This window comes from Neolamprologus multifasciatus, chromosome 7 (genome assembly GCF_963576455.1).
Source record: "Neolamprologus multifasciatus chromosome 7, fNeoMul1.2, whole genome shotgun sequence".
Lineage (NCBI taxonomy): Eukaryota > Metazoa > Chordata > Actinopteri > Cichliformes > Cichlidae > Neolamprologus > Neolamprologus multifasciatus.
The window spans coordinates 55,773,706-55,785,389 of NC_140445.1; the positions used below are offsets into that span (position 1 = coordinate 55,773,706).

Genomic DNA, 11,684 nt, shown 5'->3' on the forward strand with positions numbered 1-11,684 from the left:
AGAGTGGAATCTGCAGATTATCATGGAAAAAACGAATGGGTGTGAATTGAAGAAGGGTGTTTCTACAACAACATAATCTAGTAGATTAGTTCTGCACACTTTTCACAATACTCTATTAAACACCCGGTTAAGAAATGCGCCTAAAGAAATGCATCTGATGGACATTTTAATCTGATTGAAGCCAAGAGTTTTCTTCTCTGTGTCAGAGACAAAGAATCCACATACTTGCACAAATGAGGATGTTATTCTGGACAAGCTTTTGTCACACACGTTGCCGGGTGTGTGATCGTTAAGTGATGACGTGACGAATCCTACTTCCGGGCCTAAAGTAGTCTGCGTTTAATATGGCTTTTGTGTTGTTAACATGTTTAATGTTTTGTATTTTCTTCTATTTAATCTCAAAAAGCTCCTAAAACAGTCAGTGATCACTGTTGACCTCCCTCGGCTTTTATTACCGCTAATCATTTATTTAAGCTCAGTTTTTAAAACCTTAGGATGTAACTACAGCCCAGCCCATGCAGCAGTATATGAATGACTAACCTCGTATTGTGGATGGATTATCTCAGTTGTTCTCCTGGCTGAAGTTTGGTCCTTTTACAGCTACCTGCCATGCGATTACATTTGTTCCTGACCACCGAGAACACTCACGTTAACTTTTATCGAATGGAAAAAAAGTTAGCTTGTTTATATTATGCTAATATAGCTGTGTCGCTAGCGGTCACGTAGCACATCATTATATACCAGCTAGCCAAACTTCAGTAACCCTACAAACGTCACTGCTGTTTAGTTTTCTGTCTTCATTTATGTTGGAAGTGATAGCAGAGCTGTACATTTTAATTTGTTTCAAAAACCCCGCAGTCAGGACATGCTATATTGTATTTAGATAGAAGCTAGCGAGCTAACTTCCTGCTAACTTCTATCTCCGTTAAATGTCATAAATTCCGTTTTCATGGATCCCTGGATGTTAAACTCAATTGTTACACCTGGTAGAGCAGAACGCTGATCATTTTATTAAAGATGAAAGACTTTAGACAGTTTTTCAACTCTCAGTAATGCCATAGTGATCGTTTGATATATGGACCTGCAGCGGAGTTTAGGCCCAGACACGGCTAGTGACGTCAGACTTAACGACCGGATAGCCCTCAGGCTTTCTCACTTACTTCCTGATTATTTTTGTGTCTGCTTCGATCGGGGCAGTGGTTCAGTGAGTAAACAACTGGTTGAACTTAGCTGAAGGTGCGCACGCTTGTTCCCAGGCAAACTGATTTAATAGAACATGGTGTTGATATAGGTGATGCTGAGCCTATCACCGTGGGTTTCTGTAGGGAGTTTCCAGAGATGTGCAAAGTACTAGACGCAGACAGGGTATTAGTATAAATTCTTCATCTATTTGGGCTTCTCCCTGCTTTTTATGAAGTAAGAAATATTCCTTTTCTCTACCAATGATGACAGACTCTGTGGGGCCAGCTGAATATATCTGTAAGCTCGATCTTCTTAAGGGTTACTGGCAGGTTCCTTGTTCTAAGAGTCAGAGAAGCGTGTGATTTGTAACATCAGGGCTATTTTCAAAGGATTTTTCACATCATGTAATATTTTCAAAGACCTATCTTGAGAAGACATCTGTAAAGATTGTGGCTTATAGGAATGGGTCAGAGTAAAACTTGAATGTGTTTTATAAGCTTGAAGTTAATGGCATTGGATGTATTGTGTCCTAAATAGATTTGCAAAGGATGTTTTGCCAGTATTCTTTCAAGGGGACATGAAATGAGTCAGCTATGTTTAAGTTAAATAATAGAGGTGAATCATTTCTAGGCTCCAACCCTGTCACTGCTGGTGATTTTACTTGCACTACATCACAGACTTTAATATACAACAAAAAGTTTTGAAAAGTATATGCATCCATTCATTGCATGAATTGTCCAGCTATCATACTTTTGTGCCTGTATTGGCATAAAGCATCAAGATATCCACAGTCTATTTCTTAAGACATGGATAGGAAACCCATGCCCTCTTTCTCACCCTGTTTGGGATGAATCCAGGCTTCCAGGATGATATTATTAAGTTCAAGTTGTAGTATTTCCCATTAGTGTTAGCGTTATATTGCTTTCACAAATTTGTCAATTTAATACATTTGCAAATAAATAAATATGTTTGGATAACAGTCCATTTCATATATGAGAGACCTCAGAAATTATGAAAAACTTTCTTTTCCTTTGTTCTACTTTTAGCAGTGGTTTAAGTGGTCTAATAATGGTCCAAGAATAAATATATCAAGCAGCCTATATCTTCTTAGGCCATTATTAGACCATAATTTTGACTGTGATTGTGACTCGTTGAGCCTATGCTTTGATACACACTTTTGGCCAATTATTTGGTATAGCTAGTGCAGTGTGAGAAAAGTAAACTGGTGGGATTAAGCAAAAATTAAAAGGCCTCAAACAATCATAACACGAAGTGTGATGTGCTGTTAAGTTGTGAGAAAGTTTTGAGACATGGGTGTGAATGTTTTAGCCGAGTATCCACCAGAATAGACTTTGCTGATCTCAAGTACACACAGGATCCTCACTCCTTTTGGGGTGAGCAGGAATCAATAACTGTAAAATAAACAAGCGCAATAGAAAATCTTTCTGCACATGGTTTATTTAAAATTCTTATAACTTCATACAAACAGTATATTTCAGGGACTGACTTACAGTCAAACAACCAAACATAAAGATATAAAACACTTTGACAAAAAAACCCCACTTTATTCAGTTGTTCGTTTACAGTGTTTAGACTTGAATAAATAGAAATATTACGCCTCACTTCCAAGAATTAATTAACGGATTTAGCACTTTTCAGCCACTTTTTTCGGGAGAAGAAACTTTCACTCTAATCATGAGAAATGATCTTTGGCATATACATAATAAGTAAAGGCACATTTAGTTTGTGCATAGAATTTCTTTGGATCTGAAGCCACATCTGAAAAAATCTTGTAAAACACACATACACTGCAAACACAATTCATACATCGCTGCACACTTTTGAATTTTAAATGGCAAGAGGCTGGATGAAGAATGACACTATGTTAACTTAAGTGCAGTTAAAGTGCAGAAAGCATCTGTAACCTCTGTGAAATTGTTTTGTGCCCATGTTCTCTGAAGCATAACAGCTTTTACCTTTTTAGAGGTTTTTTTTTAAACACACATGCGACATGTGGTAATGTTTCACTGACAGATATCCACCTGATGGAGTCTCCTCTTCTTTTGTCACATTTCTACTAAAACGACTCAGTCCGTCTCCTGGCAAACACTGCAGACATGCTTTTCACTATGCCCTTCAACCTTAGAGGCTTCTTCGTGGTTAGCTTGGCATCCTTCAATCTGTCCACCAGGCCGTGAAAGACCATGAGCACACTGTGGTAGTTCTCGGCGGCCGACACCTCATAGAACTGGCAGTCTGTGTTGAGAGCCAGCAGCCGGCCCTCTTCGCTCGTCACTGTCCGTCTGTGGTGCAGGTCCCTTTTGTTACCCACAATCACTATGGGTACTTTGTCTGCACTCAGGCAGTCCTTGGTGGATTTGATAGTCTGAATGAGCCTGCTAACTGTGTTGAAACTGGCCCTGTCGCAGATGCTGTAGACCAGAACAAAGCCATCGGCCCACCGCACCTTCTTCTGAAAGAGTGACGAGTCTGCAGAGAAATCCTGCAAAACCACACAATGAAGTTCATATTAAGCAACAGTTATAGGCAGAAAGCAACAAAGTACATTCGCCCTAGCATTTTATATTTTTGTACAAAAACAAGACAGTCAGTCATTTTACATTTTATTTTGTGATACTCCATTTCTAGGACTTCCAGACACGAGCTTATAGATATATATTTTTTTTTTATTTATCGCTATCATGACCAGCTCACACATTCAAAATGTTCTTCGAACTTTAAGATAATTTTAAAAATAATATTAGAATAAAAGGAGCAGCCTACTTTTACTTTTAATATATTTACCTTATAACAGCACTAATACCTTTTCTCTTACTTAGACTGGGATTTCTTTTAGATTTTTAAACACTGTATAACAAGAAACGGGAGTTTTTAAATAGAAAAAAATAGAATTAGTAACATCATATTGAAGTTCTTACCTGAAAATAATGTGAATCCCAAATATTGAGAGTGACCGCCCTCCCATCTACTATGAAGCTGTGACTGTAGATTGATTCTGCAAGATACAAAAGATAGTTTAGGAGATGTTTAAGGCATCAATGCATCAAAGTTAGCAATAAATAAATAAAATAAAATAAAGAGTGGACACTTACCAATATCTCCATACTCTCCAATGAATCTCCGAGTTAACAGGCGGACAGTCAGCGCTAAAAAGACACAAACTTTAGTTCACTGTGTGAAAAAGAGACCTAAGTGTAACCTCTCATCTCCACTGAAAATGTGTTTGTTTGTTTTTTACCTGATTTCCCAACGCTCTCCATCCCCATAACAACAATGTTGGCATCCATATTCAATGAAAAGGCTGTATCGTGCCTCTCAGAGGAGGCTGCTGCTGTGCCACTGCTGCCGTCTGAAAGCGGTTATTATACGGCAGACAGGTGGGCGGGGTAAACAAACCCCAACCACTTCCACCCCCCCCACCTCCCACACCACCACCACCAACAACAACAGCAGTAACTTAATGATGTCTCCCTCACGTGGTCCCTCGCTTGCGTCTCTCCTGTGGAGTGCGCTGAAGCAGAGGGAGTAAAGTCCAAAATGGTTCTGTCATTACGTCAGATAACCTCATTCCCACTCTATGCCACATGAGCTTAATTCTATTATATCATCTGAGAGGAAACTAAGCTTTAAACAGGCAAATACAGCTTTTCCTAAATAATCTACACAACTGCTGCAGTTTTAAAAACTATGGAGGATAGAAAAAACTACGGTGGCTGAGAAGTGCAAAGCACAACAAATTAAAAAACCGCAACAAATTAAAAATCAACAACAAATTAAAAAAACCGCAACAAATTAAAAATCCGCAACAAATTAAAAATCCACAACAAATTAAAAAACCGCAACAAATTAAAAAACCGCAACAAATTAAAAATCTGCAACAAATTTAAAAACCGCAACAAATTAAAAATCCACAACAAATTAAAAAACCGCAACAAATTAAAAAACCGCAACAAATTAAAAATCCACAACAAATTAAAAAACCGCAACAAATTAAAAATCCACAACAAATTAAAAAACCACAACAAATTAAAAATCTGCAACAAATTAAAAAACCGCAACAAATTAAAAATCCACAACAAATTAAAAAACCGCAACAAATTAAAAATCCACAACAAATTAAAAAACCGCAACAAATTAAAAATCCTTGACGGAAAGGGATTGTCTGAAATACCGGAAGTGACACAACGATTAGCCTAATAGGGCTTTTGGAGAGTGATGTCACGAGAAGGGCGTGGTCAGGATTTTTGGTTGAGGCGCCATGTTAGTGGGCCGAACAAAGCGCTAGCGAAAGAGGAGCGAAAGTACAGGGATAACACCAGCTATGGTTCCTACTTGCTGTGTGGTCGGTTGTAAAGTTAGATCGCACGACCGGCAAGGGAATAAGGTTGAAATGGTTTATCTTTTCATTCTTTCCCTACCTGGAAGCAACATGAGGCAGATCATGTATCGGATGTTACCAAAAGACGGCGTCTAGTCTGGATAGCAGCTGTGAGACGAGCTGATATCTCTTCTCTTCCATCTCCAAATATCTGTTGGTGCTCCAGACATTTTCATTCCGGTAAGTTATAGATATGTTCATATCACTCTTTATCCGGTCTTTTAAGTCTGACATCACTAGCCATGTCTTGGCTCAAACTCCGCTGCAGGTCCATAAATCACAAGATCACTGTGGCATCACTGAGTGTTGAAAAACTATCTCAAGTCTTTCATCTGTAATAAAATGATCAGCCATGTGTAATAATTGAGTTTATCATCCAGGCATCCATGAAAACGAAATTAGCAGGACGTTAGCTCGCTAGATTCCATCTAAATACAATATAGCATGTCCTAACTGAGGGGTTTTGGAAACAAATTCAAACGTACAGCTCTGCTATCACTTCCAACATAAATGAAGACAGAAAACTAAACAGCAGTGACGTTTGTAGGGTACTGTGAGTAAAATGCGTTTGATTTTCCCTCGAACATTCAAATTAGTGCAATAATAAATTCATTCACGAGGGACAAATTACAGGGAGAGCATGTGGAGGCTCTGGCTACTAGTGATGGGATTTCCGGCTCTTTTTATAGATCCGGCTCTTTCGGCTCGGCTCACTAAAAAGAGCCGGCTCTTTCGGCTCCGAACCGGCTCTTCAGGTTGTTTTGTTGCTTTAATTATTTAATCATTAACAATAATATAAAATTATGCAGAAAAGGAATTACTAATGTAAAAAAAGTGGTTTTATTTATATATGTTTATATATGGCCCCTAGAGACAAAGCACGTACAAACTCTAAAGTATATACAAACTCCAAAAAAGCACGCACAAACTCCAAAACACATTTCTAGCGTTTACTGAACTTCCAAAACAGAGCTACCCAGATCACTTAAATTACACAATTGAAAGCATGTGTGTATTGTTTGTGTATTTATAGACAAGCACTCATATTTATTCAAGTAATTAAAAAAAAAAAGTTCATTTACCTGTTAGTACCAACCAAATCTGGTTGTTGATACTTCCTGGCTTGTGTAGCCACTAGGTAACAAAAGCTCAACACTGCGCCCTGCATCCTGGAGCACTTCTGTTGTCTTTTGTACGTGCTTCTGAGTTTTTACGTGTTTTGGAGTTTGTACGTGCTTCTGAGTTTTTACGTGTTTTGGAGTTTTTACGCATTTTAGAGTTTGTACACGCTTAGGAGTTTGTACGTGTTTTGGAGTTTGTACGTGCTTTGTTTCTAAGGGCCACCATAAGTATACTTTATTTATTCACTCCACATAAAATGTAATAAATAAATCATATAATACAAAAAACAACTATTTACATTTTAAACTTTTAACTATTTAAATTTTTAGCTTTTTCCTTTTAAACAAATTTAACGTGAAACAACACAAAACACTGCAAACCACAACACAATTAAATATAAATTAAAATATTAAAACAAAAAGAAGATGCACATTCTCTGTCATATGGGCCTGCATGATTTCTGAATCCTTTATCATCTGCAACTGAAAATAGTGGATGATTACTATACCTTTCTAATGTGTTGTCCCTCGCTCTCTTTCTCTCTGGCTCTGTTCCTGTGCTACTGCGAGTGTAACTAACGCCCCTCCCCCCTCTGCCCAGCGCAAAGTACAGGCCGCGCATGCGGAGTTTAGCGGAAAAAAGGGCGAGAGAGAGGGTGAGAGAAAGAAAAAAAAAAACCTCACGGCTCCCAATAAGGAGCCGGCTCGCGTCGTTCACTTCAAAGACCCGGCTCTAAGAGCCATTTCGTTCGCGAACGACCCATCACTACTGGCTACGTTCACACTGCACGCGAAAGCGCATCAAATCGGACTTTTTTGACCGAATGCGACCCATATCCGATCATGGTATGGCAGTGTAAAAACAGCACAAATCCGATATTTTCAAATCCGATCTGGATCACTTTCATATGTGGTACTGAATCCGATACATATCTGATGTTTTAGAAAGCAACTGCTGATTGAATGGTCATGTCGCATTAAATCTGTCTTTTACGTCACTGACACGAAACATATGCCAATTATCAGCGCTGGAGAAGCGTCCAAAAAGACATTGAGAACACATGAGCGCTTCGTGTCCATCCCGTGTAGATGTTAGTGAAACTGTTGGGAAGACAACATGAACATTTTATTTATACTGTATAATCTGCAGATTCTGACAGAAATCTGCATATCCTTTGAAGCACCGCTCCTCTCTAAAACGGCAATAAGGATAATTATTAGGCCATGTGTAAATAACAAAATAACTTAAAGCAAAGTCTGAAACAAGTCTTTATATTAAGGCCATCAGTCAAACAATACTGTTTGGTCTGGGTCTAAACAGAGCGTGTTGTGTGTGACATCTGCTTTTGCATATGCGGGCCACTTTGAGGGTTCACAAAGGAGCGCGTTTGCTGTCACATTTTATTTGTAGTGTGAACAAGCAGACAAAAAATCGGAATTGAGCATTAAGACCTGCAGTGTGAACGTAGCCATAGTGAGTTCAGTGCATTGATGTGCCATTGTCCTGAAGAATTGAGTTATTCTCAGTGGTTAAAGAAATTGCAATTATTTATTCATATTTATTAGAAATAATCCTAATTACATATCTTGCTTCCATGTTTGTGTCCTGTGTCACAAAAAATAAATTTTTTACTATAATACATTGATTAATGACCTGCAGAATCTCCTTATCATATTACGTGTCCATGATTGTCACCTAAAGTCAAACTTTATGCTTTCTCCATCTTGAAAGTGATTACATACTTTAGTTTCATTTTCTGAAGGCAGGTTTCTGAAAGAGAACAGGTAGATTTGGAATATAACATACAGCGTTCTATAGATGGATACATTAAAAAAAAATGGAAAATTACATGTATGTGCTAACTTTCTAAACACTTTGTTACATTTATGATAAATGGATTTGAAAGTAGATAAAAACACATTTATGTCGGCCTTGGCTCATTAAGAGTCTTTGTCTTTAAATTAACTTTGTGTGTTTCAGGTCCTGCACTCTCAAAGACCCAATGAACCAGCATTACAGCCATGGGTCATTGTGAGCATCACAGGGAGGGTTGAAGCCGCCCACTGCACCTGTATGGCCGGAGTCGTGGAGACCTGCAGCCATGTCGCTGTTCTTCTCTTTAAAGTAGAAGCAACAGTACGGATCTGTGGCACAAGGGCTGTTACAGATGAACCTGCATACTGGGTTTTGCCTGGCAATATGACCGAGATACAGCCAGAGGTTGGCCATAAGATAGACTTCTCCTCTTCAGCTGCCCAAAAACGGCTCTGGATCAAAACATAAACAGACTATCCGTATTGAAAGGTAAAAGGAGCCGTCCTCAAAAAAGAAAAATCCCACCTGCTACTGTGGAGGAGTTGTCACTGCTCTAATGCCATAATGTTTTATCTAGGTGTCTAGATTTATGCCTGTAGTGCACTGCCATGTAAATAATTTGCATTTACTGAATATGTACTGACTGAGTACCACTGTTCAAAAGTTCAATAAAGAAACAAACAAATTTTTGCCTCTTTTTTATTATAGAACATCACATCAGTTACAATGTAGAATCCATGTCATTTATAGTTTATAAAAGACAAAATGTTTACACAAAATCATGACAGCATTTACACGATATCACCCACTATTACACTACTTAATTTACTATCAACTACTTCAATTTATCTTCTGACAAATTACCGCTATCTATACAGCACAAGACTTAAGAATATTTAACAGGAGCAAGTTTCATTTTTCCCTGGTTTTACTACCACACTGTTCACCAAAACGGCAGCAAACCTTCACCGTCTTATCCAGAAGAGTCACCTCTTCACCCTCACATGGAAGAAGTAATCTGATTGGCATGGTGGTTTGTTTGAAGCAGGTCCCTTGTGTAGCGCTGGAACCCAGTCACGATGTTTCATCCATTTCATAGGCTGGTTTGCTGCAATAATGCCAAATAATTAACACGTCTATAAATAGAACGTAGTTCTGCAAAATCACTCAGGGTGTTTTTTTCTAATTTGCTATGACCTCAGAGTGCATCGAAAAGAAAACTAATAGGCTATCTGGTCTTTAAGTGATGGCGTGACAAATCCTGCTTCCAGGCCTAAAGTAGTCTGCGTTTAATATGGGTTTTGTGTTGTTAACATGTTTAATGTTTTGTATTGTCTTCTATTTAATCTCAAAAAACTCCTAAAAACAGTCAGTGATCACTGTTGGCCTCCCTCGGCTTCTATCACCACTAATCATTTGAAAGCTCAGTTTTTAAAACCTTACGATGTAGTTGAAGTTTGGTCCGTTTACAGCATCCTGCCATGCGATTACATTTGTTCCTGACCACCGAGAATCCTCACGATAACTTTTATCAAGTGGAAAAAAAGTTAGCTTGTTTATATTATGCTAACATAGCTGTGTCGCTAGCGGTCACGTAGCACATCATTATATACCAGCTAGCCAAACTTCAGTAACCCTACAAACGTCACTGCTGTTTAGTTTTCTGTCTTCATTTATGTTGGAAGTGATAGCAGAGCTGTACGTTTGAATTTGTTTCCAAAACCCCTCAGTTAGGACATGCTATATTGTATTTAGATGGAATCTAGCGAGCTAACTTCCTGCTAATTTCGTTTTCATGGATGCCTGGATGATAAACTCAATTATTACACACGGTACAGCAGAACGCTGATCATTTTATTACAGATGAAAGACTTGAGATAGTTTTTCAACACTCAGTGATGCCACAGTGATCTTGTGATTTATGGACCTGCAGCGGAGTTTGAGCCAAGACACGGCTAGTGATGTCAGACTTAAAAGACCGAATAAAGAGTGATATGAACATATCTATAACTTACCGGAATGAAAATGTCTGGAGCACACCAACAGATATTTGGAGATGGAAGAGAACTGGATATCAGCTCGTCTCACAGCTGCTATCCAGACTAGACACCGTCTTTTGGTAACATCCGATACATGATCTGCCTCATGTTGCTTCCAGGTGGGGAAAGAATGAAAAGATAAACCATTTCAACCTTATTCCCTTGCTGGTCGTGCGATCTAACTTTACAACCGACCACACAGCAAGTACGAACCATAGCTGGTGTTATCCGTGTACTTTCGCGCCTCTTTCGCTAGCGCTTTGTTCGGCCCAGAAACATGGCGCCTCAACCAAAAATCCTGGCCACGCCCCTCTCGTGACATCACTCTTCAAAAGCCCTATTAGGCTAATCGTTGTGTCACTTCCGGTATTTCAGACAATCCCTTTCCGTCAAGGATTTTTAATTTGTTGCGGTTTTTTAATTTGTTGTGGATTTTTAATTTGTTGCGTTTTTTTTAATTTGTTGTCGATTTTTAATTTGTTGCGTTTTTTTAATTTGTTGTGGATTTTTAATTTGTTGCGGTTTTTTAATTTGTTGTGGATTTTTAATTTGTTGCGGTTTTTTAATTTGTTGCAGTTTTTTAATTTGTTGCGGTTTTTTAATTTGTTGCGTTTTTTTAATTTGTTGTGGATTTTTAAGTTGTTGCGGTTTTTTAATTTGTTGTGGATTTTTAATTTGTTGCGGATTTTTAATTTTTTGCCATTTTTTAATTTGTTACGGATTTTTAATTTGTTGCCGTTTTTTAATTTGTTGCGGATTTTTAATTTGTGGATTTTTAATTTGTGGATTTTTAATTTGTTGCCGTTTTTTAATTTGTTGCGGATTTTTAATTTGTTGCCGTTTTTTAATTTGTTGCGGATTTTTAATTTGTTGCCGTTTTTTAATTTGTTGCGCTTTGCACTTCCCAGCCACCGTAAAAAACAATTCTGTAATCGATTAATTAGTAAAGTTTTAATGCTGGATTTTTGTTTATGATTGAAGATTGATGTGGACAACACTCTAATACTCTAAAATATAGATCAAAGCCAAAATTATTTTAACCTCAGAAAGGGTTTACTCGAGTTCATTGAGCTACAACTAGTGCATCGTAATGAAGTATAATAAATCCTACCTGAGAACCTGAGAAA

The 11,684-nt window shown here is 38.0% G+C and overlaps 1 protein-coding gene and 1 long non-coding RNA gene across 2 annotated transcripts; both read right to left on the reverse strand.

The window, feature by feature from the left end:
- Positions 1-653: 653 nt before the first annotated feature.
- LOC146515556 (ras-related and estrogen-regulated growth inhibitor-like protein) lies at positions 654-4,923 on the reverse strand. The gene is made up of 4 exons (XM_085168551.1): positions 4,442-4,923; positions 4,296-4,349; positions 4,122-4,198; positions 654-3,685 (listed from the first exon to the last, which is right to left on the reverse strand). Exons 1-4 carry the CDS (start codon positions 4,488-4,490, stop codon positions 3,260-3,262), a joined length of 606 nt encoding a protein of 201 aa, XP_085024677.1. The 5' UTR covers positions 4,491-4,923; the 3' UTR covers positions 654-3,259.
- Positions 4,924-6,875: 1,952 nt separating this feature from the next.
- On the reverse strand, positions 6,876-11,335 carry LOC146515557 (uncharacterized). The gene is made up of 2 exons (XR_014875366.1): positions 10,534-11,335; positions 6,876-9,626 (listed from the first exon to the last, which is right to left on the reverse strand). It is a non-coding gene; the product is annotated as an uncharacterized LOC146515557 (long non-coding RNA).
- Between the last annotated feature and the right edge of the window lie 349 nt (positions 11,336-11,684).